At 52.7% G+C, this 23,786-nt stretch overlaps 2 protein-coding genes and 1 non-coding gene across 3 annotated transcripts; all 3 read right to left on the bottom strand.

The window, feature by feature from the left end:
* Positions 1-1,409: 1,409 nt before the first annotated feature.
* ACADS (acyl-CoA dehydrogenase short chain) lies at positions 1,410-7,726 on the bottom strand. The gene is made up of 10 exons (XM_090292037.1): positions 7,612-7,726; positions 6,371-6,522; positions 4,393-4,542; positions 4,082-4,193; positions 3,557-3,708; positions 3,087-3,257; positions 2,867-3,004; positions 2,608-2,703; positions 2,375-2,431; positions 1,410-2,210 (listed from the first exon to the last, which is right to left on the bottom strand). Exons 1-10 carry the CDS (start codon positions 7,658-7,660, stop codon positions 2,058-2,060), a joined length of 1,230 nt encoding a protein of 409 aa, XP_090148163.1. The 5' UTR covers positions 7,661-7,726; the 3' UTR covers positions 1,410-2,057.
* A 204-nt stretch (positions 7,727-7,930) lies between these two features.
* On the bottom strand, positions 7,931-8,057 carry LOC149996912 (small nucleolar RNA SNORA44). The gene has a single exon (XR_016507326.1). It is a non-coding gene; the product is annotated as a small nucleolar RNA SNORA44 (small nucleolar RNA).
* A 6,072-nt stretch (positions 8,058-14,129) lies between these two features.
* On the bottom strand, positions 14,130-22,120 carry UNC119B (unc-119 lipid binding chaperone B). The gene is made up of 5 exons (XM_090291975.1): positions 21,851-22,120; positions 19,077-19,190; positions 16,847-16,958; positions 16,554-16,726; positions 14,130-14,540 (listed from the first exon to the last, which is right to left on the bottom strand). The coding sequence occupies exons 1-5, from the start codon at positions 22,092-22,094 to the stop codon at positions 14,428-14,430; spliced, it is 756 nt and encodes a 251-aa protein (XP_090148101.1). The 5' UTR covers positions 22,095-22,120; the 3' UTR covers positions 14,130-14,427.
* Between the last annotated feature and the right edge of the window lie 1,666 nt (positions 22,121-23,786).

Raw genomic sequence — 23,786 nt, 5'->3', positions numbered from 1 at the left:
CAGAAATCAGGACTCAATTTCTGCGAGGAGCTCCTTTCGGGCCTGCGGGGCCCTCCGCCCTCCGCACCCACTCCAGGACACCCGCGGCCAGGTGCTGGCCCAGCAGGTGTGCCAAGCGAGCCTCTTGTGAGGGAGCCTTTGCTTAGGCGTGGTGGCACTGCCTGCTGGGGTCTCTGATCCCGCCAAGGTCAAGGCCAGCCTTGCAGCATGCAACCCCAAGGGGGTGGAGTAGGCAGCTGGAGACTGGGTGAACTGTATGTACCTCCTCCCGCTCCACTTAAGCTGGGCGTGGGCTTCAGGGCTTCTCCCCAGAGGCAGCCAGGTTTGACCCACCTCACCTGGGAGCAGATAAAGTCTGTCACTTCCTGAGTAACTGACCCCCATAAACGAAGGAGAGGGAGTGTTCAGGTGGCTCCATGAGGGCACAGGTGTGTGACATTCACATAGTGTGGAGGGGGAGGGGACTTAGAGGCTCAGAGGGAGACTGAGGGAGCCCACACTGCGCCCTAGTCCCAGGAGGGCACAGCCAGGCTGGAGCCCAGCTCTCCCAGCTCCAGGCCAGGCCTCTCCTGGCTTGGCGTTCGGGCCCAGAAGGCTTCAGGCCCACCATCCTACCTGCTGCAAAGCTCCAGGCCTTGAGGGGCCAGCGGCAGCCAACTGGAGCTACTGTCCCTCCAGGGCAAATGGCTGGACGCAGAGGGGTCTGCGCAGGCCAGGGAGACAAGGGGGGGTGAGGGGCGGCAACACCTGGCACAGAGACCCACACGTGGCGATGGCCAGTCTTCGGTGCCCAGGTGGTGGCTCCAAGTGGGTCACCTGTCTTTTGTCTTCCCCTCCAGAGACCTCACAGCAACGACGGGTTGACTTCTCTGCCCTTCCTGCTCCCTAGAAGGCTGTCCCCATCTCCTTTGGAATCTGGGTTTGCTCTTTTTCCTCCATTTTGTTTTCTCTTCTCGCACCTCTTTGGGCCACAGAGATGAAGAGCGTGGGCCCCAGCTCCAGAGCACGCTGACGCAGGCCCAGCCAGCCCTGGTGGCACCAGGACCCTCACTCGCAGACGCAGGCCGGCCTGCGGTGCGCGCCCCAGTAGTAAGCAAGAGGGATGCTTCTAAAGGCTCCATTTCCTCACACCAGGCCCTCCACAAGCTTTGCTCCTCCCCGGCCCACCTGGCACCCTTGCCTTCAGGGCTCACCCTCCTAGACACCCACCCAGGCCCACTGGACCCAGCCCCTCACTTGCCTGACCTATGGCAACCCTGCCTCCAACAGACGCCCCTCCCTGGGCAGAGACAGCCCCTCCTGCTGCAGTCGGGGACAGACACACACACACACACGCACGCACGCACATCAGGAAGCCCACTAAAGGACCCCCTTCCCTCCCCGGCAGCACGCAGGCAAGGACACAAGGCTCAGGGGACAGGTATGCTTTATTACTTAGTCAGTTCCCACATACAACTGTCCCAAAGCCCAAATCAGACCAGCCACCTGCACACAGTTATACTTTACAAAGAACAGTTCCGTGGTGCTTCTACTGACGCAGCCCCACAGCCTCCCCAAGAGACCCGGGGCCGGAGCAGGCACAACTCCTGCTGCTTGGAGACCTGTCCATTCCTGCCCCCACCTCCTCCTCCTCCTCCTGACCCCTGACCTCAGGGAAAAGAGCAGACACTGCCAAGACCCAGGCCCACCAGGTCTCCTGCTGAGCACCAGGGCCCACGGGAACTAGGGAGCCCCAAAGTGGTCACTTCGTCCTCCCCACAGCCCTGCCTTCAGGAGACCACGTCCCCCCGCATGAAGAAACTAAGGCACCGATGCGAGCGGAGAGCAAAGCCGAGAAACGGAGCTGCGGACGGGGCCCTCAGGCGCAGTCACAGCCCTCGCCCGGCCTTTCTCTGAGACCTGCTTCCCAGCACCTTGGTCTCCGGCAGGCAGAGGGCCACACCAGAAGGGCTGGGGCCGAGGCGGCCTGCCCTCACAGTGTCTGGGAGTCACGGGCAGGGCCGCGTGGCTCCCGCTCCCTTGCCGGCGGGTGCGGCAGCAGCTGGCCCCGCGCGGACTCAGCTCCGGTAGCTCCTGAGCAGGTGCCCCGCGATGACCAGCCTCTGGATCTCACTGGTGCCTTCGTAGATCTCGGTGATGCGGGCATCGCGGTAGTGCCGCTCGGCCGGCATCTCTGTCACGTAGCCCATGCCGCCCAGGATCTGAATGGCCTAAGGTGAAAAGCAGGGGCTCAGGGGGGAGAAGACGCCTGACCACGGGGAATGACAGGGGGAGGGTCAGCCACACAAAGGGACGGGCTGGGGGAGGGGCAGCTGACACTTCTCAGCCCTGGGGCCTCGCCTGGGCACCACATCCATGCGCCAGAGACACTCACCTGGTGGCTGATGGCAGTTGCGGCCTCCGACGCAGCCAGCTTGGCCATCGCTGCCTCCTAATCACAGGGGACAGTGGGTCAGAAGCTTTACCTGCAGGGAGCCCCTAGCACATGGCCTTTGAGCAGGAGCAATAGGCCCACAGGCCCAAGGAACTGGGACCCCACCCAGACTTCTCCCTCAGCCCCTCAGCCCAGCAAAGGGCCAATGCCGGGGGAGACCCCTTCCCAGGCACCTTGGTGAAAGGCTTCTTATTATCCTTCAACATGGCAGCGCGCCACGTCAGCAGCCGGGCGCTCTCCAGGGCCAGGGCCATGTCCGCCAGCTTGAACTGCAACGAGGAGGCCCCAGACCACCTTCACTGGTTGCCCTTCCCTCCCACCAAGGACAGGAGGGAGGAAAGGTGAGCATGGCAGCAGGTAAAAGCTCCTCGTCTGCCCACGTTCCCTCCTGCCGGGGCCCCAGTTACGCTCCTGGGGTCTCCACCTTGTTACCTGGATGCCCTGGAGCTTGGTGAGGGGCGCCCCGAAGGCCATGCGGCTCTCGGCATAGTTCACAGCACAGTCCAGGGCGGCCTGGGCGATGCCTAGAGCCTGGGAGGCGATGCCAATGCGGCCCATGTCCAGGGTTTGCTGTGGGGAGCGCCCAGTCAGCAGCTGGCCGGCTGGGCCCCAGGGCCCCAACCCGGGGCGCTGCCCCCGCTGCCGGGCTCACCATGGCTATCTTGAAGCCCATCCCCGGCGCCCCCAGCAGGTTGTCCTTGGGTATTCGACAGTCCTCAAAGATGAGGTTGGCCGTGGATGAGGCCCGGATGCCCAGCTTGTCCTCCTTCTTCCCCAAGGAGAGCCCAGGCGTTGGCATGGGAACCAGGAAGGCACTGATGCCCTGAAAGAGCAGAAAACGCAGTCTGCGATTTTCCCAGAGGCTGCCCCAGGCCAGGCCCCTCACCAAACCACACAGACAGAAACCCCAGCCCTTCCCTCCGCTCCCTCAGGACGCCCTCTGCTGTCTACTCAGGCCAGGCGCAGACACCAGCCCCAGGCCAGGGCGGGCAGGGGAGGAACAGGGAGGGCCCCAGGGTGCCTCAGAGCAGGAACGGCTCCGTCAGGCCAAGGAGATCTGGGTCTAGAAACTAGGAAATGACTGCAGCTCAGTCTCAGTGGCCCTGTCCCCGGGGTCCCCACCTTGTTGTACAAGGACCTGTCGGTGCTGGCAAAGACCACGGTGGCTGAGGCCTCCCAGCAATTGGTGATCCAGGCTTTGGTGCCATTCAGGACCCACGAGTCACCCTCTTCCCGGGCAGTGGTGGAGGCGGCTCCCGCATCGCTGCCATTCCCTGCCCCACAAGCAGACTCAGAATTTAGGACCACCTCTACTCCCTGCCACCCTAGGGCCCTGCTGCCAGCTCAGCAGGGAACCCAGCCTCAGCCCCCAGCTGTGAGCACCATCAGGTTCCAAGGAGCCAAGGTCTGAGAGGAAGCTCGGAGGCGACACCAGCTCCTGCAGCATTCAGAGCAAGGGTCGGGGAGGCATGCAGCGGCTGGGCAGCTCCCGGCCAAGTGTCCCTCCCAGCTCAGCTGAGCTGACCACCCAGGTCAGCACAGGCCCTAGCTCCTGCCTCTCCCCCAGGGGCAGTCCGGCTCCAGTCTGACTTTGTCACCCTGATTCTGAGTTGAGGGGACGGGGACACAGTTGTCCCACGGTGGTACCTGGTTCACTGAGGGCAAAGCAGCCGATTTTGTCACCGCTGGTGAAAGGCGTGATCCACTTCTGCTTCTGCTCCTTGGAGCCAAATTTCAGGATGGGCCCCAAGTAGAGGGACTGTGGGGAGAGAGGACAGCGGTCCAAGGTCTTCAAGCCCAGGCACGCCTGCCCACCCGTGGAACCCACGGCAAGGCCTGTTCTCTCCAGAGCCCGAAGGACCAAGGCCAGAGGAGGTCAGAAGCCGGGAACCATGGTCTGGATGTTGGGACACAGGGCTGAGTGCCCGCCCGCCCGCAGGTCCAGGAGTGGGACTCACGTTGTTGACACTCATGATGACTCCAGTGGCGGCACAGCCCCGGCTGATCTCCTCCATGGCGATGGCATAGGCCAGGTAATCGAGGCCAGCACCACTCAGCTCCTCCGGCACATCCATGGCCAGAAGCCCAAGTGCACCCATCTTCTTCACCTGGTCTCAGAGAAGGGGGTCGCGGCAATGGCAGCTGGCAGCCAGTGCCCACCCTCAGAGCCCCAAACCCTCCTGCCCGAGCCAGTGCCTGGGCCCGACCCACCCACCCCGTGATTCCTGAGCCCAGATGCTGAAGACCCAGCCTCAGCTGAGGTATGGTGACAGCACCATTCACCCGAGCAGTCCTGACCCCACACTCCGCACTGGCTCACTTCTGTCTGCAGCCACAACCAATGAGCTGGCAGAAGGCAGAGGAAGCCTTCAGAAGCCTCCAAGGTAAGAAGCATCATACCATAGCGATCTTCTTTCAGTCCCTTAAGCATACCACACATATCCCCTTCCCCACCACAGGGCCTTTGCACATGCTGTTCCCAGTGGGTAATGACCTTTATCAACTAGGTATTACCCACCTCAGCCCTCACTAAGTCAAATCCAGTCACCGCACACTCTTGCTGCACCTGTGCCTCTTCTCTGCAGTGCTTATGCAGCAGGAATGTCACCTACTACTTGTGCTCCTTTTGATCAAGGTTTTTCTCCTGGACCATGAGGGCAGACTGTGTGTTTTTGCTCACTGCTGTATTCCCAAGGCTTGGGATTTCTGATTTGGAGTAACGATAACAGTAAGGGTGTAGCATCGAGTGCCTATAATATGCCGAACTCTGCATAAGGGCTTTGTGTGTGTTCTTCCATTTGAGTCTCTCTATGAGAACGAGCCTGAGTCACCCCCATATCACAGGTGAGGAAAACGGAGCTCAGAGCTTCTAAGTGACGCAGCTGGGACTGAAACTGGGCAATGATTCCAGGATTTTAACTAGCTCGGTACATGGCCCAGCTTTGCCCCTTCTGACCTAGAACAAATTCCTTAACCTCTGTAAGCCTGCTTTTCACCTGAGAGATATGGCCCCGACAGAACCGACCTAGCTTCAAGAAGAAATAACAGAAGCCAACTGCCTCTGAGGAGCAGGGCTGGAGGGAGAAGGTGTTTAAGATGTTCCTGCTGGCGTTGGCGACAGAAACATCTATTGGTTGTCTCTTGCATGCCTCCAACAGGGACATGCCTGCAACCCAGGCAGGTGCCCTGACCAGGAATCGAACCAGTGACCTTCTGGTTTACAGGATGACTCCCAACCCACTGAGCTACACCAGTCAGGGCTCATGGGTTAATTCTCACATGTGGCCTGACTGGGGATTATCCTGCAACTTAGCATATCAGGACAATGCTATAACCACCTGAGCTACCAGGCCAGGGCCAGCAGGAACATCTTAAGCCTATAGTCACAGGTGGACTGACACAAATGGAGAACACAGTGGCATGGGAGGGAGAATACTGACAGGGATCTCAGAGTCTGGCAGAAGACGGACGGGTGCAAGCCCCAGCTCCACAGTTCATTGGCTCCACGGCCTTGGGCACATTATTTAGCCCTCTCACCAATTTGAGTTTCATCAACTGTACCTCAGGGTATATAATAATACTCCCTTCATCTCACAGGAGTGTTGTGAGAAACAGCTGAGCTAACACTTCCCAAGCACTGAGAACAGTGTCTAGCACATGGCGCGCATGCTCACATTTTGAATATTATTCCTGACACAATGCCTGGCACATAGTAAGCATATCCACCATCCACCATTATTCTTGTTATTCCAGAAGTTAAATCCTGCTACAGACCTCATTCTGGACAAGGGAAACTTCCAGAGCATGTTCTGGGTCCCTACACCTGCGTTAGGGTTCCTTGACTGGAGTCTCAGTGTCTCTGGCTGTCACTGTCACCACTCGTCCAGGAGCCGAGGGCAGACCTCCATCATGGGCTGCTGAGGTTGCTACTCTCACCTGAGCTGCTGGGAAGCGGTGTTCCTTGTCCACCTCAGCCGCGATGGGAAACAGCTCCTTCTCGGCAAAGTCCCGGCACGTCTGACGCAGCATCTGGTGTGTCTCGGGCAGTTCCACGGACTGGTAGATAGTATGTAACTGACGGCGGAGAGCTGCCAGCAAGAAGAGCGGGGGTCAGCGGAAGGGGAATGCAAGAGGTCTTGTGCAATAATAATAATAATAACAGTGATCCGCTAATTCATTGGTTCTCCATTAGGCGACGTGTGAAGACACTTTTGGTTGTCACAACCGAATGGACAAATTGTATTGGTGTGGAGAGACCAGGGATGCTGCTAAACATCTTAACAATAAACAGTATAGTCCCCACAACAAAAAATTATCAGCCCCAAATGTCGGTCAACAATGCTGCTGTTGAGAACCCCCACAATAATTTTATAATGCTTGCTGGACATTTTGCATACACTATCCTACTCAATCTTTAGTGTAATGCCAAGACTAAGAGCACAGCTCTGTGACCTTAGGCAAGGGTCTTAACTTCACTGAGCCTCCGCTAATGCTCAAGGCACAGGACAACAGTACTGAGTATCTGGGGATAGGAGGATTACAAAGATACTAACTGTAGCATTTAGCACATGGCCTGGCAGCGACAGCTCTCAATGAGGGTTCCCTTTATTGTCACCCAGGGTGACTGGGTCTGATCAGGCAAAGGAAGCCCTAGCCATGGGTGTCACCGAAGCTCCCACTGGAGAGAAACGATAAGATGGGAAAAGAAGTAACATTTACTGAGTACTGTATTGTTTTACATACCCTGTGATTTCATCCTTACAACTCTGTAAGAATAGTAATACATTACTGTGGTCATTTTACACATGGGCCAATTGAGGCTGACAGGGACTGTGTATCTTGCCCAAGGTCACAAATGCAGAGTGTGGGTTCAATCCCAGGCTTGGCTCCGCTGGAAGGGCGCACCCTGAACTCCACTGGGGGTGAAACGGGCAGAAAACGCAGCTGCAGCCTTGAGAACTGGGCTGGGGGTGGGAGTCAGCGCAGGAGCCAGGTGTCACTGCCGGGCCTGGGCCGCGCAGGCGCGAGGTGCAACCGAACTGGGGCAAAGGCCACGCGCGCTCGCAAAGCGAGTGACGCCCGCCGGCCTGCGGCAGGGAAGACCCGGCTGCGGGAATCACACCTGCTCGGCCAGCCCGGAGCCGCGGCCCCACTGTACGGAGTCGGAAAGCACTCACCTCCGCGGATGGGGCCGTAGGCCCGGGCAAGCAGCGCAGCGGCAGCCATGGAGGACCAAGAAGGTGCACGGCTTCTCGTAGACTCCCGCCGCAGGCGGGTTCCGGCTTGGGGGGGGCGGGGGGGCGGGCCGTCGTAGGTCACGGGCCCCGCCCCTCAGGCCTCGGGGGCGGGGCCGCCGCGCTCGTGCCCTGGGGGCGGGACCCGCCGCGGCTCCTCCCGCGCCCCGCCTCCCTTAGTGGAGGGACAACCACTCTCCCACGTCTGTGAGGTTTCGGACGTAGGTCCTCATTTTGTTTGCTTTTAAATCTTTTCCTGAGATATTATGGGAAAGGCGAGCGGCAGCTGCAGGTATTATGCTGACCTGAGCTGTCAACGTCTCTCCCGCTTGCTCTCTACGCAGTTGGAGATCCCATGGCTACCAGCCAGCCACAGCCCTTGGCTGCTGGGTCCTCATCCGGTCTTAAAACCCTTCGACGGTGGGCCTGTCTATCCTAAAACCCAATTCCGCGGCCTAAAGAACTCTATATAACCCCGCCTCACGCCCGCCATTCCTTTGCTGTCTTTGCTCCAGCCACAAGGGCAGCGTTTCGCTAACACACCCCGCTGGTTCGAGCCTCTGGGCCTTTGTCATCACTGTTCCCTCTGCTGGAACGCTCTTCATCCAGATCGCGCTCACCAAGACCTGCCCTGACCCCAGGAGGCTGGTGTTTCTCCCACACACTCTCCATCCCATGGTTGGTTTTACTTCTTCGTGACACTTAGCATTTGAAATCGTATTGAGGCCCCCAGTGGTCAGTGAACTCCAAGTGGGGCAAAGGGTCTTCTCTTGCTCTGGTGTTCGACGGTTAGGCTTTAGGATTTGGGTTGCTGGGAGGGCGATTTCTTTCCCTCGGATGTTGTGAAGGTGGGGTGGCACTGCCACTTCCTGTGTCACTCTAGTCCCATCCGTCTCACCCCCAATTGCAGGGCAGAGTCCCTTGCGAGCAGGGAGCATTGCCCCCTAATGCCATGCATTTGGTCCTCAGCGTCCTCCTCAGGATGCCTTCACCCTGCCCAAGAAACTATGGCAATTTCACCTCTCTGGCAAGGGTTTTCCCTAGGCACACGTGAGACAGACTTCCACACCCTCACAGGCACCCACGCATCCCTCCAGATACCTCTCTTCCCCCATAACTCAGCCAGGCATCTGTCCCCTGCACTCACCCACATGCCAGAAATGGTCATCTGCCGCCCTTCCCCCATGTGAGGATGAAGCGAGGCAGCACCAAATTTGCTGGTGCCCTGATCTGGGACTTCCCAGCCTCTAAAACTGGGAAGTAAATTTGTTTTTTATTAAAAAAAAATTTTTTTGGTCTTCTAGCAAGAACTTGCTCTACTTCTTAGAGAGCAATCAAAAGATAAAGTCCTTAATGTCACCTTTCATTTAAAAAGACAGGCTTAAATTTAAAAGAGAGCCTCTGGTCCACAGTACTTTAAAGTCAAATGACTGTCTGGCAGATGCTCAGAAGTCTTCTTCACCTTTCCATCACCCCACCTGGCCACTAGCCCTGGGGAGAGGAAATGTGGAAAAAGAAGATGAGGAATAAGTGAGTGGTGTTTGCAGACAGAGGCCAGTAATTGCTACAGGCACCCCAGACCATTTAAACCAGACTTATTTTAAAATTGAATTGTTGCCCTGGCCGATGTGGCTCACTTAAGTTAGGGCATCATCCTATAAACCAGGTTTCAGGTTTGATTCTGTCAGAGCACACACCTAGGCTGTGGGTTTGAGCCCTGATCCAGGTGCGTGCGACCTGGGTTAGGACGTATAGGCTCTCTCATCTGGGTGTGTACGGGAGGAACCAATTGATGCTTCTTTCTCACACTGATGTTTCTCTCTCTAAAAGTAATTAAGAAAATGTCCTCAGGTAAGGATAAAAAAATTTTTTTTAAATAAAATAGACCTACCTGTGACCTTAAACATTGATATGCATTTCATATTAAAGGTGTTCATGTTTTCCAACAGAGACAGAAGTCAGACAATGGTTGCAAGGGGCTCAAGTGGAAGGAGGGAACTGGCCACAAACACCAGGAGTTTGAAGGAACTTTTGGGGGTGACGGAAATGCCCTGTATCATGATTGCGATGGGGGTAATAAGACTATATATTTGTCAACACTCATCAAACAGTACTCTTAAACTAGATGAATTTTACTATAGTTAAAGCATACCTTAACTTTTAAATATGTATATAAATTCGGAATTCTCAAAGGCCCCCAGCAAAATTAGGCAGAAATATTAAACCCAAAGCCCAACACTATTCCCCAATCACCTTAAAACCAGCTATTATCAAACTATTTACAGAAAGGCCACCCCTTACCCCATACCTGCTTCCCCCCCAGCAACATAAGGGGCCCGGTCAGGAGACAAGAGAGGGTTACATAGTGTGAAAATGTCTTTTATTTCTGTCCCTTATGGCAAAATAATGTTTTATACAAATAAGTCACCTAGTTTACTCTGGACACAAAGACAACAAAAACTGGAATGAGGGAGACAGATGTGCCATGGCCGGCTGGGGCTGAGCCTTGCCAGCCCCTCCCCAGGAGACCTTTGCAACGGGCCAGCCCCTACTCCACTGTAACGATGTGACCGAAAGACGGCGATCAAAAATGCCGCAACGTCATAGGAGATGCAACAGGACTCTGGAATGTGGTACACAGGCGTGGGAGAAATACTATATAGGGGAGGATACTGCGGCCCACGCTGAGGAGTTGGAGAAGCGCTCTCCCTCTCCCCGCCTTTCCCTTCCCGCTCTCCTACTGGCCTCTTTCTCCTTTCTGTTGAATTCACTGGGTAGCACCGGACAACAAAATTATACAGGCTCAGGTGCCCAATTCCACAACACATCATCTGTACACCTGTTTCCTGAGCCTGCACAGCCCCACGGGCTTACCTGTACTACCTCTGTAACTCTAAATAAACTTTCTCTTATAATCTGAAAAACGGTGTGCAGGGAGGGAGGGAGCAGGGGGAGGCTTTTGACAAGTACACCACCACCTTCCACTGCACTGTGGGGAGGAACCTCGGTAGTTACGCAACACACGAAACCAAACACTTCTTCTGCTCCTACCTGGGCCAAGTGGCCATTCTTCTGTGCAAATCTGGTTAAAAGTGGACTATACCACACACCCAGTGATCCATCCAAAAATAAGAATTGAAGCCTAAATCCCAGAGACTAAAATCTTCAGCCTTGCTTAAAGGAACGCCTTGATCTTGAACCTTTATTGTTTGTACAGGGCATTCTCTGGATTCATTTGTTGGCTATAAAACAATTAGAAAAACAGAAAAAAACATTTTAAAAATAAAATAAAATATGAACGAGGACCTTAGGTGAAGGGGAAAAGAGGAGGAAGGACAGGTCATCGATGTTTCTTATATTCTCTGAAAAATAGATTTACATAGGAAAAAAAATAGACTTTCACAACTTCAATGACTTTACATGATCCTGTGTGAAACAAGGGGTGAAGCCACCTGTGGCTAAGATGTTCTATAACATGGACTGCAATGTGATGGTCCAACGGTTAAGTTCCCACACCAGGCACGGCAGCACCCTCTGTGTCAGGAATCCTTATGCACTGGCAGGGAGTCTGGCCTCTGATTTTTAGAACAAACAGTCCCCATTCCTCAGACCTTCTGACCACCAGAAGAAAGCGACTTTACAGAGGGGAAAAAAAAAAAAAAGTACCGTGGGAGTCCACCAGGGTGGCAGAACACACTAACGTAAGACTCACCCTGTTTGCACATTAGGCACAGCCTATTAAATCCAGTCCGCAAATGAGTTCCACTTCAACTAAAGAAGTTGAAGATTCTCCAGTCACTGCCATTTCAAGAATTACCAGTCTGTGGTTAGACCCAACATTCCCAAATCAATCACTGTCCTTATTTGGGAATCAGATGGCCCAAAGATGGTGGTTGTCTTCAGGTAATACAACATGTCCCTGAAAACTGCTTGCTCTGCAAGATAACTCTGAGCTAACACATGTTGTTAGTTCTTGTTTATTCTTTTGAATGCAGAATAAAATAAACCAGGATTGTCTTTGGAGAAGCTAGGAGGGCATCTTAGCCCAAAGGCTTCAGAGGAAAAGGGAGCCTCTCTCCCAGGAGGTTCCTAGGCAGAGGGGCAAGAGCAAAACAGGAAAGGAAGGGGTACAGGCAGCAGGCCCCATGGTACCAGGTGGGCCCACCATCTGCTGGAATGTGTTCCCGCTAGGAGCTGCCTCTCAGATGCCAGTGTGGGCTCCCAAACAGGGAGTCTTTTCCTCCCATTGTATCACCCATAAAATAATGACTACCAACAGTCCTGATTCATTACTAACATGGCTTCCTGTTTTGATTCAACTTTTGGTTGGCTTAGGTACTTTCAGAGAAAGCATGACTTCCAATTCTCTCTCCAGTTTAGGTACAGAAGCTTGAATTTCAAACTCACCCTGGTTAACCCCCCCAAGTGGTAATGCTTCTCAAGATTTCCTGAGTAGCTAGACACAAGAATCCAGAGTCTCAGGTACAGAACACCACACCTTCAGTTGCAGAAGACGGCAAAACCCTGTTCTGCTGGGCAGTTTGAGCACTTGGCCTCAAAATGGTCTCCAGTGAGACTAAGGCAAGCTAATGGGGATGAGGACACAGCACTATTCAAGCCAGAGTACCTGCCTCCTCTGCCCTGCTGGTCCCCCTCCTCACAAAAGCTAACACTGCTAGTAAGAGCCCAGAGTATACAAGACACGGTCTGCCCTGAGACACACTACTGAGCAGAGCTCTGGGCAGCTCCAGAAACCACAACCTAGCTGCTAACTAAATGTCAAAGAGCAGAAACGCTCCTGACTGGGCTTCTGTCACAGGCAGAGGGGTTATTCTGAGGCGTGACAGGAACGATGTGCTAGAGCCGCGATGAGGAAGGACAGGAGCAGTGCTGGTGTCTGCCTGCAGGGGGAGGGCACGAGGGCGAGGCGGCCTTCCCCAGCAGCATCTGGGACAGAGCCCCATGTAAGGCACCTGGGTTTGCAGTTGGCTCTAGTTCTGAGGCTCCCCCGGCCTGCAGGGTACCCGGGGTCTTCCCTCCCTCTCCGGGTGGACCCAGTGCCTGCGCACAGGGCTGACCTAGGGCTCTCTCAGTGAGAGAGCCATCAGCATCTGGCTCAGCATTTGACTCTGGCCTGGCACAAAGCCCTGGGCCACGGTTTAAGAGCACTCACACTCTCAATCCAAACTGGGAGCACCACTGGTCAGTGAGCACACAGGGGCGCTGTGGCCAAGTGCTGGAGTGCTGGCTCTTTGATCCCTGGCCCCACATGGCCTTCCTCTCAAGCACTTCGGGAAACAGCTCTCCTGTCAGTCACTCTGATGGCGACAGTGACTGTTGCCACATATCTGGACCTTCCTACAGCTACTGATACCTTCCTATCAATGCTAAATCCTGGCCACAGCAACAATCTTCAGGGCGTTCGGGCTGACCATCCAAAGCCACCAGTCAGACAACCACAGGGAGGTGAGAGTTCATCCAGTAAGGGCCTGAGGATAAAAGTAGTAGGTTGTGCAAGGAAGCTTCTCTGAGAACACATCTCTGATGGAACGGGTGCAAGAGGCTGAGGGCCTCAGACCCAAAATGTTTGAAGGATCAGATATGTGTTATTTAGATCTGACCTGCCAGGATGGTTCCAGAAACTACTTCAGTAGAAAGACAGACAGAAAAGTCCTCCTAAATAAGAAATCTACAAAGTTTTAGAGGCAAAACCCCATCGAAAGCCAATCCTCCAGGCTATGCTAGCAAATGCCTCCTTTAAGCAGCTGCTGGTTCATAACTATACCAGCCCCAACATGAGCCAGATTCACCCGAGAGCCTGAACTGTGCTATCAGAAGTCTAACTGCACGTCACACAAGCTGGGAACACCACTGATGTTTTCTAAAACCTCCCAAAAGGAAGCCTGGCAATGGAAAAAAAAATACAGTGATGCCTGCTCTGGCCTTGAGAGATACTACTGTTCCAAGAGCAAAACTGACACATTCTATTTCAGAAGATGCTCAAAAGCTAGGAGCCAAGAGAGGCAGAGCAAGCTCACCTCTCCTCCAGAGCGAGAACAGGAAGGCACTGCCGGGCTGAAACCTTGCTGGAGCCCTAGGAGGACAGGCCGGAGATCGTGGAAGTCAGACAGAAAAGCAGGCTTCTCCCCAAATGGACCTTTCAGTTTGGGCAGCCTTACCAAGCCCGAGTGCTTCACCTCTGGGCACCACGCCTCCCCTCCACCCCCTTTCAAGTTTCTTTCCAGTTGGTTTGCAGCTCTGCACAGGCTGAGGTCAGATTGTGCTGATGGCAACACCAGGAACAAGAGGAGATGCCTGGAAGAGGCTGACCCTGCAGCTTCCCACAGCATCCAGGAACCGACAGAAGAGCTACAAACCTGCAGGCAGGCCGGCCGGCCGGAGCCTCCTCACCCAGGCACAGAGACCCAGGCTCGTCAGGACAACCAGTGGGCAACGATGACTACAGGAAAATAAACTTTCTTTTTTATCTGGATTCCAGGAACCTTATCGTAATCTTTTACTTTACTATATAGTATCTCTGTGACCTAAGGGGCAGGGAAAAAAGGGAAGGAAGAATACTGGGGAAGGAAACACAGCTCTGCTTGGCATCTCTCTTGGAGCACAGGAAACTGCCACCCCAGCCTTGGCGTCCTGGGGCCAGGTCCCAGGTGTGTGTTGACACACAGCAGCTGTAACCACTTCTGTGTGCCAGGACCTGGGGCCGCAGCAAAGCACTTCCCCTGTCCAGTCCCACAGCTGTCACTGGCCTCCGTTATAGGCATAATCAGCCTTGTTGTGCATTATCAGCTTGTTGTCAACAAAGTAGAAGCTGTCAGAACGGGTCTCGTAGGGATTTTCAATCATCAGACGAACTGCAAGTCAGGAAAAGGAAAAAAGCAAAGACTTAGTGTGTGAGTCCGCCCCATGGGCAAGGTGCGAAAAATTTAGTATATCCTCTAAAATTCATAAGCTGGTCCTTCCAGAAAATGTGAGTACACTCTCCCAGAATGAGGTCATAACAGAGGGAGCCAGCCCTTAAGAGCTGGAGAGAACTGGGGACCACAAAGCCCTCAAAACTGAACGTGACGCCCTGGCCTGGTAGCTCAGTCTGGTTATAGCATTGTCCTTATATGCCAAGGTTTCAGGTTTGATCCCGGGTCAGGGCACAAACAAGAAATAACCAACGAATTCATAAATAAGTGGAACACACAGCAATGTTTCTCTCTCTCTCTCAAATAAAAACACACACACACACACAAAAAAAAACCTGAACACGATACTCACTTAAACACACAGATGCAATGAACTCTGCCAGGCCCTCCCTTGGTCATCCCCAGCCTGGATTCTGAGTCAGCACCCAGGGAATGTGCTTTCCCTTTTGCCAACATGGACCACAGCAACTTATTTACTCAGTGCTTCTGGTCTGATCCCCTAGACACGCTGGTCCGGAGAGAAAAAGCGGCACCTCCTGATGCCAGTGCCCATGGGCACCCTGGAACCAAAGGACCCCTAGGTGAGCATGAGTGCGGGAGAAAGGGCAAGGAGGTTTTTCCAGAAATGGCGCAGGGTATTAACTTGGAAATGACCCAGCAAAAGATCTTCTGTTTGTTCAGGCAATTGCCCAGACCTCTTTAACCATGCTGGAGAGTAAAGACCATTAAACAGTCACTACCTCTGACCAGTCTGGAGTTAATTATTACATGCTATTTTGAGTCCTCTGGAGGAAATGTTATTTTTCACCACAACTCTAAAAAGGTAACACTGATTGTTTAAATTTCTTTGAACCTACCCAGGCCAAAGTTATTTGGTTTATATGCAGAATGTTGACCTCTATACTCTTTTAGCTTATTTGGTTTAAAGAGGAAAAGTTAAATTGCCTTGGGGTAAACTTGAAATGCTGTACATAATGTTTTCTTGCAAGTATCTACAGATTCCAGCCCATTTTAGAGAGCAGGTTCAAACCAAGATCTGATGCTGTCATAAACACCCTGCCCCACATCTGAGCCACCCTCATGCTACCCGGGAACAGCACTGCCACACAAGTAGAGTACCTGGTTGTCAGAATATGATAACTTTAAGGACCTTAGGGTTCTGAGAAAACTAGTCAGTAAACGTAGATCCTTCCCTGCAACCAACTAAATTCCACCACTGTACACAGAGATCCCACTCACATCCTCACTGTTCGGGAGCAATTTTCCCTAATTACTAACAGAGGAGGTGACCCTGAGAGCTAGACCGAAGTCAGAGAAAGAGACAAAGCCTGCCCTTCCCCCTCCCCCGGCCTCAGCTGCTCTCTCGGTGCCTGTCCCAGCTCTTCCTCGGGACAGCTGCAGGATTTCTCCTCCAAAGACACTGCTCCCCGTGCTACTCCTGCCCCACGACCTGGAACAGCTCCCTATCTCCTGCTGGCTCTGTTCTAGCAGTTCATCTCATCAGCCTGCTACTTGCAGAGAACGAGCAAGAGGAGGTCCCCAGACCTATGATTCTGTTTAATTTAGCCCACCAGTTCATGTCTCGCTGTGATTAAGGAAAAAGTGAGAGTGTCAAACAGATTTCCAGAACACAAAGGGAAACCATGACGAACAGTGGATATCTAATCAGAGTCCCAGGGACTGTCCCGAGCCTCCTCTTATCTCCCTCAGCCACTCCCTTTCCCACAGCAGGCACCTAAAAGGGATGTCCTGTATTATTAAAACCTTCCATGCTCCCATACAGGCAGTGGCAGGAGCAGCAGGAAATGAGAAGCCTGAGGTCAAATGACTGGAGATGCATCAGGTGACTATTTCCCTCCTCTGCACAATGAGGCCACTGGACCAGATGGATTTCAAAGTGCGTTCCTGCCAGCCCAAGAATCTAGAATGCTGTACAAGTCAGGGGATACGTACTGACATCCTCTGAAAGCTGGGGAAACTCATAGATATGTTCACAAGTGTTCCTGCTGCTGGGGATGCAGAAGCCAAAGTCAAAGTCAAAGTTTTTCAGCAAGCGCTCCCGGAAATAGTGCCGTTCGATCATCCGGAAATTTGACACAGGTTTGTCTCCCACAGTGAACTCCACCCTGCAAAATAAATCTCTGTGAGCCCTCCTCTGACCCCTCCCTTCTAGAGCCAGCCCAACTGAGAACATTCGTCTCTGTAAACAAGCAGATGCTCTCCCCTCAGGAAACACTGGTACTCACGTGGCCCCGACGGTCCGGAGCCGGAGAAATGCTGGTGTGAACTGATACCGGACGAAACGTCCTGCACTGATATCCACATCTCCACCTTCCTCCTCTTCCTCCTCCTCTTGGTCTGAAAGTGCACACAGAGGCTTGAGCGCACCGTCTCGGCACCACCAGTCCAAACAGCACAATCCGTTAACATTACTGACACCAAGGGCAGGATGGCCGGTATCTGCTGCGCCGGTTGTGTGCCAGGCCTCTGCTGACCGCTACCGAGAACCCTCACAACTGCCCTGTGAGATGTTACTGCTATCTCCATTTTACAGAGCAGGAAGCTCCAGCCCAGAGAGGTTCAGGAACCCATCCGAAGTCCTCCAAACAAGGAACAGAGATTTGAATCCAGGGCCATCTGACCGAAGCCCTGTTGACCACTAACCAAAAGAATGAGCCTACAAAAGTTGAAACTAGTCAAAAGACTCCTTCAGGAGCACAAAAATTTCTGACAGGCAGCAGAGACACACCCCCAGAAAGCGTTTTGTTGTTGAAATGGAAGACACTGACCACCTACAGCCTTAAAGCCCTGCACTTTCTTGGACTAATGCCCATTCCAGGCCACACCAGGCCCAACGCCAACCTAGGAAAGGATGAGGCAGACTGGCAGTGGACCAATGTGTAGGACCTGAATGGGGGTCCACAAGGGTAACGATGGGTCTCTGGTCTAGTCCATTCCTGAACCCAGGAAATAAAATACTTGTAAAACAAATCAGAAAACCATTCTAATGTGAACAAAGAGATAGTTCCCTCTAGTAGCCATCCAGTGTCCAGCAAGGATATTTTCTCCAGATCCAGGCTGAACATGGGTACAACATAAGAATTTTGTTTTGTTTTTTAGCATCAAACATCTCTGCCTGTGACAAGCCCAAGAGCAACTGAGCAACCAGCCTGAGTAGGGTTCATATCCAAAGGCTCTAGAGCCCTGGCTCCAACCCCGTGATCCAGATCAGACCGGATCTTCTCAGAATAAGTACAGCTGGGGAGGGTACTGACAGTGTAAGCATATTCTGAGTGAACCAAGACCCTTAAAGCTAAAGACTGGACAGGTTAAAAAGCAAAGTACACTTACAGTATCTGAAGCTGACATTCTTGATACAGTTCAGTTTGGTACTGAAATGACTACTCTGAGCCCAGTTTAATTCAAATCCACACACATGAAGTAGTCCCAGCGTCCCTGAAACATCCTAAGAACTAAGACATGTGGCTTAGGGATGTGAACGCCACAGACCCAGGAAACTAGCTGGCCCTGACCCTCCCAAACAGAGCTCCCACAAGCTTGAGCCTTTACGTGCCTTGGTCAGTACTAGATGGTGGCAGCATAAATACTGGGTGGGGTGAGGAGACCAGCGCTCTAACCTTGACTGTGCAATTAACCTGAGCTGAGACCTTCTCAGGAAAGCCTTGGGCCTCACCAAATTTACAGGCTCTTTCTGGGTAGCAAATCAGACGATTAAAGCTTTGCAGAAAGACTTGTCAGTATAGACCACGGTCGATACTCTGACGGGTTATCTGTGTTGGTGTTCTAACGATTAACTCCAGGGGGCGCTAAATCTCCAGTGTTGTGCTTCAGACTGTGGTCCAGCAGCCAGAAATGAATCGCCCTTGAAACTGCATCACAAGCACAGGAAGCATCTATTCGAGGCTAGTGTAAGGAATCCCAAGTGGACGAGTTCACAGACCTGGGCTCTCTCTTCACCCAGAAGATGGTGGAGATTAAAATCCAAACCAGGACTTACTGGGAAATACGAGACACTGTTTAAAGGTGAAACTGCCTCGTGGTCTGGACTGGAGTCCTCAGTATCACCTTTCTAGAGTGTCCCCAAGACTCAAGGCTCAGGTGAGCTTCTCTCATTACAGTTTAATTTCAAGGATTCCTTTCCTAAGTGAGACGAAAGAGCACAGGACCTTAGGAAAGTCACTTGGACATTCTGGGCCTCAGTTTCCTTTGTGTAAAATGGAGATAAAAACTCCCCCCAGAGGTTTGAGGATTACATGAGCGGGTATAAACAGAAAGCTGTGGAACCCAGTCACCAGCACTAACATCGGCCGCTCCACACAGCTTCCAACCAGCAGGCTGGCAGGCCGGGCTTCAGGAAGCGGTCACGGAAGTAGGACACACCGAGGCCATGACACAGGACGCACTGGCACACAAAAATTCAAAAGGCCTTGTGACTGTTACAATACAGAGGCCTACCTGAAACACAAGGTTTGGCAATCTCAAAAAGCACTGTCCCTGTCTCCAAATCCCGAATTTTGAAGCGGGTGAAATCAATACTGTAGATGTTGTCTTCGGGTTTACATAAATAATCTGAAAATGAGAGTGAGAAAGACCAGTGCTATTAAACAATTCTCCAAAACTACCATTCATTCACTTCTCAAATCTTGAAGCAAACTCAGGGTTTTTTCTTATACAATTCACTTAAAATATATACAAAAATTTGTTATAAGCAAAAGTGTGTGTGAAGAGAACTAGGGGATTCAAGAAAGAAAAAAAGACCATGGGAAAAAGAAAACAGAAAAAAGGGCCATGGACGTGGTGTGAATGAAAGATTATCATACACTTCTAGAAATAGGAATAAAAAAAGATTTCTTTGGGAACACCTCAAAAATGGCCTACCAACCAGTCGTGATCTATCCACTTGGATGTCACAGAAGAACAGAATTCTTTTAAATTCATTTAAAAATACCTATGCTAATCTTCTGGCTAATACAGCACTTGTTTGCCAAAGTATCACAAAGCAGAAATCAGTAAACATTTCCTGTAATAGGCTGGATCATAAATAATTTAGGCTTTGCAGCCACTCAGCCTCTGTCACAACTATTCTGTCACTGTAGTGCACACGCAGCCAGACAGAACATAAATGAATGAGCATAGCTCTGTTCTAATAAAACTATTTATGGACACTGCTATATGAATTTTGTATACCCATGTGTGACAAGATATTCCTTTTACCCCCCAACTATTTAAAAATGGAAGGACCATTCTTAGCTTGGGAGTTGTACGGTATCAGGGGTCAGGTCGGGGGCCATACCCGCACAGGCGGCCGGACAGATTCGGTGCTGAGGACATGAGGCCCAAGTGAAGTAAAGCTCACAACAACCCGAGCAGCTAATCAAATGTTATCTGTCGGTCACGGATAATTTCACTGATTTCTTTCAGCAGTAACTCCGGACTGCACCTTCTCCACCTCCTTCTGGCACTTTATCTTATCTCGCCTGCTTGTGTTGTTTCATGTTTTACCACCTGTCTCTCCAGTAAGATGGCAAACCTGAGAACTACTGATTACTCTGTAACTCCTGAAAAGGCTGAGATTGGTTCTGCACGTTTAGCGAGTGCTCAGTAAATAACTTGCTGCCCTGACTGATGTGCCTCAGTGGGTTGGGCGTCATCTCGAAAACCCAAAGGCCACTCATTAGATTACCAGTCAGGCCACAGGCCTGGGTTGCTGGCCAGGTCCCCAGTTGGGGGCGTGCCAGAAGCACATCGATGTTCCTCTCTCTCCTTTCCCCCTAAAAATAAATAAAAACTTTAAAAATAAATAACTTGCTGAAAGGGAACAGACTTTAAGGAGAGCAGCAAAATCCAAGGGTCACCAAGCTCCGACCTGTGGGCCTGCGGCAAGCTGCAGAGCACCAACCCCGAGTTCCTTACACAGGCCCTGAGTGCCTACCAAGGATGCTGCACGGCCAGGCATGAGAATGGCCTAGTTCGCCCTTCATTCCAGGATAAAGCATGAGGTTACAAAGACCCGGTGCTGAGCACTTCTGTACCTTCAGTGTTAGAACAGAAGCAGCTTTTTTGCAATGTTTCAATGAAAGTGAATAATAATAGCAAGACCTTCCAAAGATATACCCAGGTATGCAAAGGCCAGTCTCAACCCACACAGTGATGAAAAATAGGGACTCAAAATATCCAGAATCAAATTGAAACTATTTTAGGAGATGGAAATTTCCTTTTACACAGTCTGGACCAAGCCCCGCCCCCCAGACGCCCATCCCCAAATCACTGGAGCAGCCACCTGCTCCCCCAGGAACTACGCAGCCTCAGATCCATCGGGGGAGAGCTGGTATCGAAGGGTCAGGCTGCCGGAGAGCAGGGGCGATGGGCAGGGAAGCAGGGCCTAACCAGGTGCCTGTAAACTCTTGCGCGGAAATAACAGAAGGGACCTCAAGTCAGGGCTTGGCTTGGAGGAAAACAGAAAAACGGAGAGATCCAGGTCAGGGGAGTGGGCAATATATTTCTTCCCACCCTCCCTTCTATCAATGAAAAGCTGTAGGATGATGGCATTTTATGCCAGAAGCGCATTTCTGAAACCCTGACGTAATTCTTAATTCACTCGAACAAGTGTCAAAAGCAGGATTCGCGTTTAAGATTTTGTACATAAACCGAAACTTTATTTCTTTAAGTGTGGCACTGTTTTAAATACGCATGAAACGCCCTGGCACTGTGTCTGAGGAAGGAGGAGCCCACCTGCCCACAAAGGGGCAGCGCCGGGGCCAGAGGGGCAGGGTGCCAAGCGGAGGGAAACGCAGGGAAAGCAGGCAGGGTCTGGGCTGCAGGAGCTGCGCGCAGCCGGGGGAGGCGGCCTGGCTGGGCGGGAACCGCACCGATGGCTGGGGGCGTTTCCAGAAGAAGGTCGGGGGGATCCGGGTCGGCTAAGAGGCCCCCTCCCATTTAAGTCCAGCTGAGAAGGTGAGCGGCTCCGCCCGACGGCCAGCCGCCCCAGGGGCACCCCGGTGTGGCCAGACAAGCTCAGGAGGAACCCCTTCCCAACCCTGTCTAGGCGGCAGTGGGGAGCGCAGGCCCGGCCCGACGGCACTGGGGACAGCGCGGCCTGGCGGCCGGGAGAGGGGCGGGAGGCAGGGTGGACCCCGGGCCGGGCGAGCGGCGAGCGGCCGGCTGAGCTGCAAGTTGCAAGGGGCCCGAGTCCCGGCGCGAGGGGAGGGCGCGGGCGGCCCCGCACTCACTCTCGGTGACCCGACTGAGGCGCAGGACGTGCTCGGGCCGGATGGTGTCCAGAGCCAGCAGCTCCTGCTCCGTGACCGCTGCCCCGATGCCGTCGTCTGTGGCGTGGTGGGGCGCCTGCCGCCGCACCTTGAGCCGGTTCAGGACGCCGCCGCCAGCCTTCTTCTTCTCTTCCTTGGCAGCCACCAGCCCCCGGGCCCCAGCCGTCGACCCCGCACCCACCGCCTTCGGGTTCGACCCGCTCATCGCTCTGCCGCCAAGATGGCCGCCGCCTCCACAGCGCCGTAACTATGGAGAGCGGGGGCGGGGCCGGGGCGGGGCCCGGCGGGAGGCGGGGCCTGCGGGGCCTCTCCGGGCGCCCTTTCACCAGCTTTATTCAGCCAGGTGCTGGGCACTAAGCGTGTCTGGGAATTTTGTACCCCCATATTCTATCAGGTCCCTGAAGTCACCCCAAATGTTTTTAAAATATACCTCGTATAGTCAAATGACTGCCATGGAAACTGTAGACATCTTGAGAAAATGTTTTTAAATCTGGAGCACACACGTTAAAACAGTGCTTGCTATGCAAAGGCAGCTTTCCAACGGATTGTCGTTCCTAAACCCCACTGTGCCAGGCTTTGGGCTAGACCCTGGGCCTGGGCTACAGGGAGTACAAAATGAACGAGGTTAGGGATCTGGGTCTGCCTTCTTCACCACGATATTGGGTAGTGGGTCCCCAACAATGATTACTAATTGGCTGAATGAGTGAGTGAAGGAAAACCTGAACAGTACCCTGCTATGGAGGAGTTCCTAGTTTGTTGGGGAAGACTGTGAAGTACGTAATTCATTATGTGGCCTTCCTCACCAGAGGACAAAGCAGAAGGCTGACTGCTGTAAGAGGTACATATTGCAAAGGTGCTCCCCGAGTCCACAAGAGGGGTCTGGGGGATGAGGAAGAGGCTTCACAGGAGTGACCCCTGCATTGAACCTTGGAAGTTAACGATGATTTCACCAATTGGAGGTGGTGGGTGGGGATGGAGGGAAGGCTGCCCTCTTACAGTCCAAGTGGCTCCTTCTCTAGGAATTCTGAATCCACACTCTTCTGCGTTGCACGCCTGGGCCTGGCTGATGCAGGGTGTCTGCTAGGACCGATTTCACCTCCCAGTCCGACAGACCAGAGTGGAACTCTTCCCTCTCCTACGTGGTCAGCTTCAAGACTTGCTGGGTCCCAGTCACCTGATGGGAGGAGCTTGGGAGGGGTTGACAGGCCTAGCCTGGTTCCTGGACAAAATCCAAACTTGTCTCCACCCCAGTTGCCCAGCCTGGTGGGATAGTACTCGTGGCCATGTTACTGTTTAAATGCTGTCCTGTCTTTGAGATTACCACTGGGTGGCACTTACCAAACTGTTCAGGGAAATTTTAATAGATGTGTACAAAGAATTAAAGTCTTTCCCTTTGCAAACACCTCTTTTTAAACCACTCAACAGTGAGTGGTTACTGAAGAATTTTCAAAACTTAATATGCTACTTGATTTTGAATCAAGAGGGGGGCCTTCATATGCAGCCCCTTCCCACTCATTTGCTCACTGGACCTTTGTTCTCAGGGCACCAGGGCTAGTTACCTGGACCCCAGCTTTTCTCTTTCTAGAAATAACAAATGTATTAACCCCTGTACCTGCAATTCCACATCCAGGAATTTAGCCTACATGTAAGCACAAAGATTTTTACTACAGGACCATCTGTAACATTTTAAAAATTACCATAAGTTACAGTTTTATTCAAGTTATGTTGCTGTTAAAAGAATGAGATCCACCCTGGCTGATGTGGCTCAGTGGACTGAGCACCAACCTGCATGCTGAAAGGTTGCTGGTTTGATTCCCTGTCAGGGCACATGCCTGGGTTGTGGGCCAGGTCCTCAACTGGGGGTCTGTGAGAGGCAACAGATCAATGTTTCTTTCCC

This window comes from Furipterus horrens, unplaced genomic scaffold (genome assembly GCF_987537825.1).
Source record: "Furipterus horrens unplaced genomic scaffold, mFurHor1.1.pri manual_scaffold_11, whole genome shotgun sequence".
Lineage (NCBI taxonomy): Eukaryota > Metazoa > Chordata > Mammalia > Chiroptera > Furipteridae > Furipterus > Furipterus horrens.
Note: the sequence above shows the minus strand (reverse complement) of the source record. Positions and strands in the feature narration are given on the sequence as shown.

Excerpts from the sequence above, each read along its gene's own strand:
- ACADS (XM_090292037.1), bottom strand. The coding sequence starts at position 7,660 with ATGGCTGCCGCTGCGCTGCTTGCCCGGGCCTACGGCCCCATCCGCGGA. Across the intron at positions 4,194-4,392 it reads TCATCATGAGTGTCAACAAC|TCCCTCTACTTGGGGCCCAT; the intron begins GTGAGTCCCACT and ends CTCTCCCCACAG. Across the intron at positions 3,005-3,086 it reads TGGGCTTCAAGATAGCCATG|CAAACCCTGGACATGGGCCG; the intron begins GTGAGCCCGGCA and ends CGCTCCCCACAG.
- UNC119B (XM_090291975.1), bottom strand. The coding sequence starts at position 22,094 with ATGAGCGGGTCGAACCCGAAGGCGGTGGGTGCGGGGTCGACGGCTGGG. Across the intron at positions 16,959-19,076 it reads TGCCAAACCTTGTGTTTCAG|ACCAAGAGGAGGAGGAAGAG; the intron begins GTAGGCCTCTGT and ends GTGCACTTTCAG. Across the intron at positions 14,541-16,553 it reads CCAGCTTTCAGAGGATGTCA|TTCGTCTGATGATTGAAAAT; the intron begins GTACGTATCCCC and ends CCTGACTTGCAG.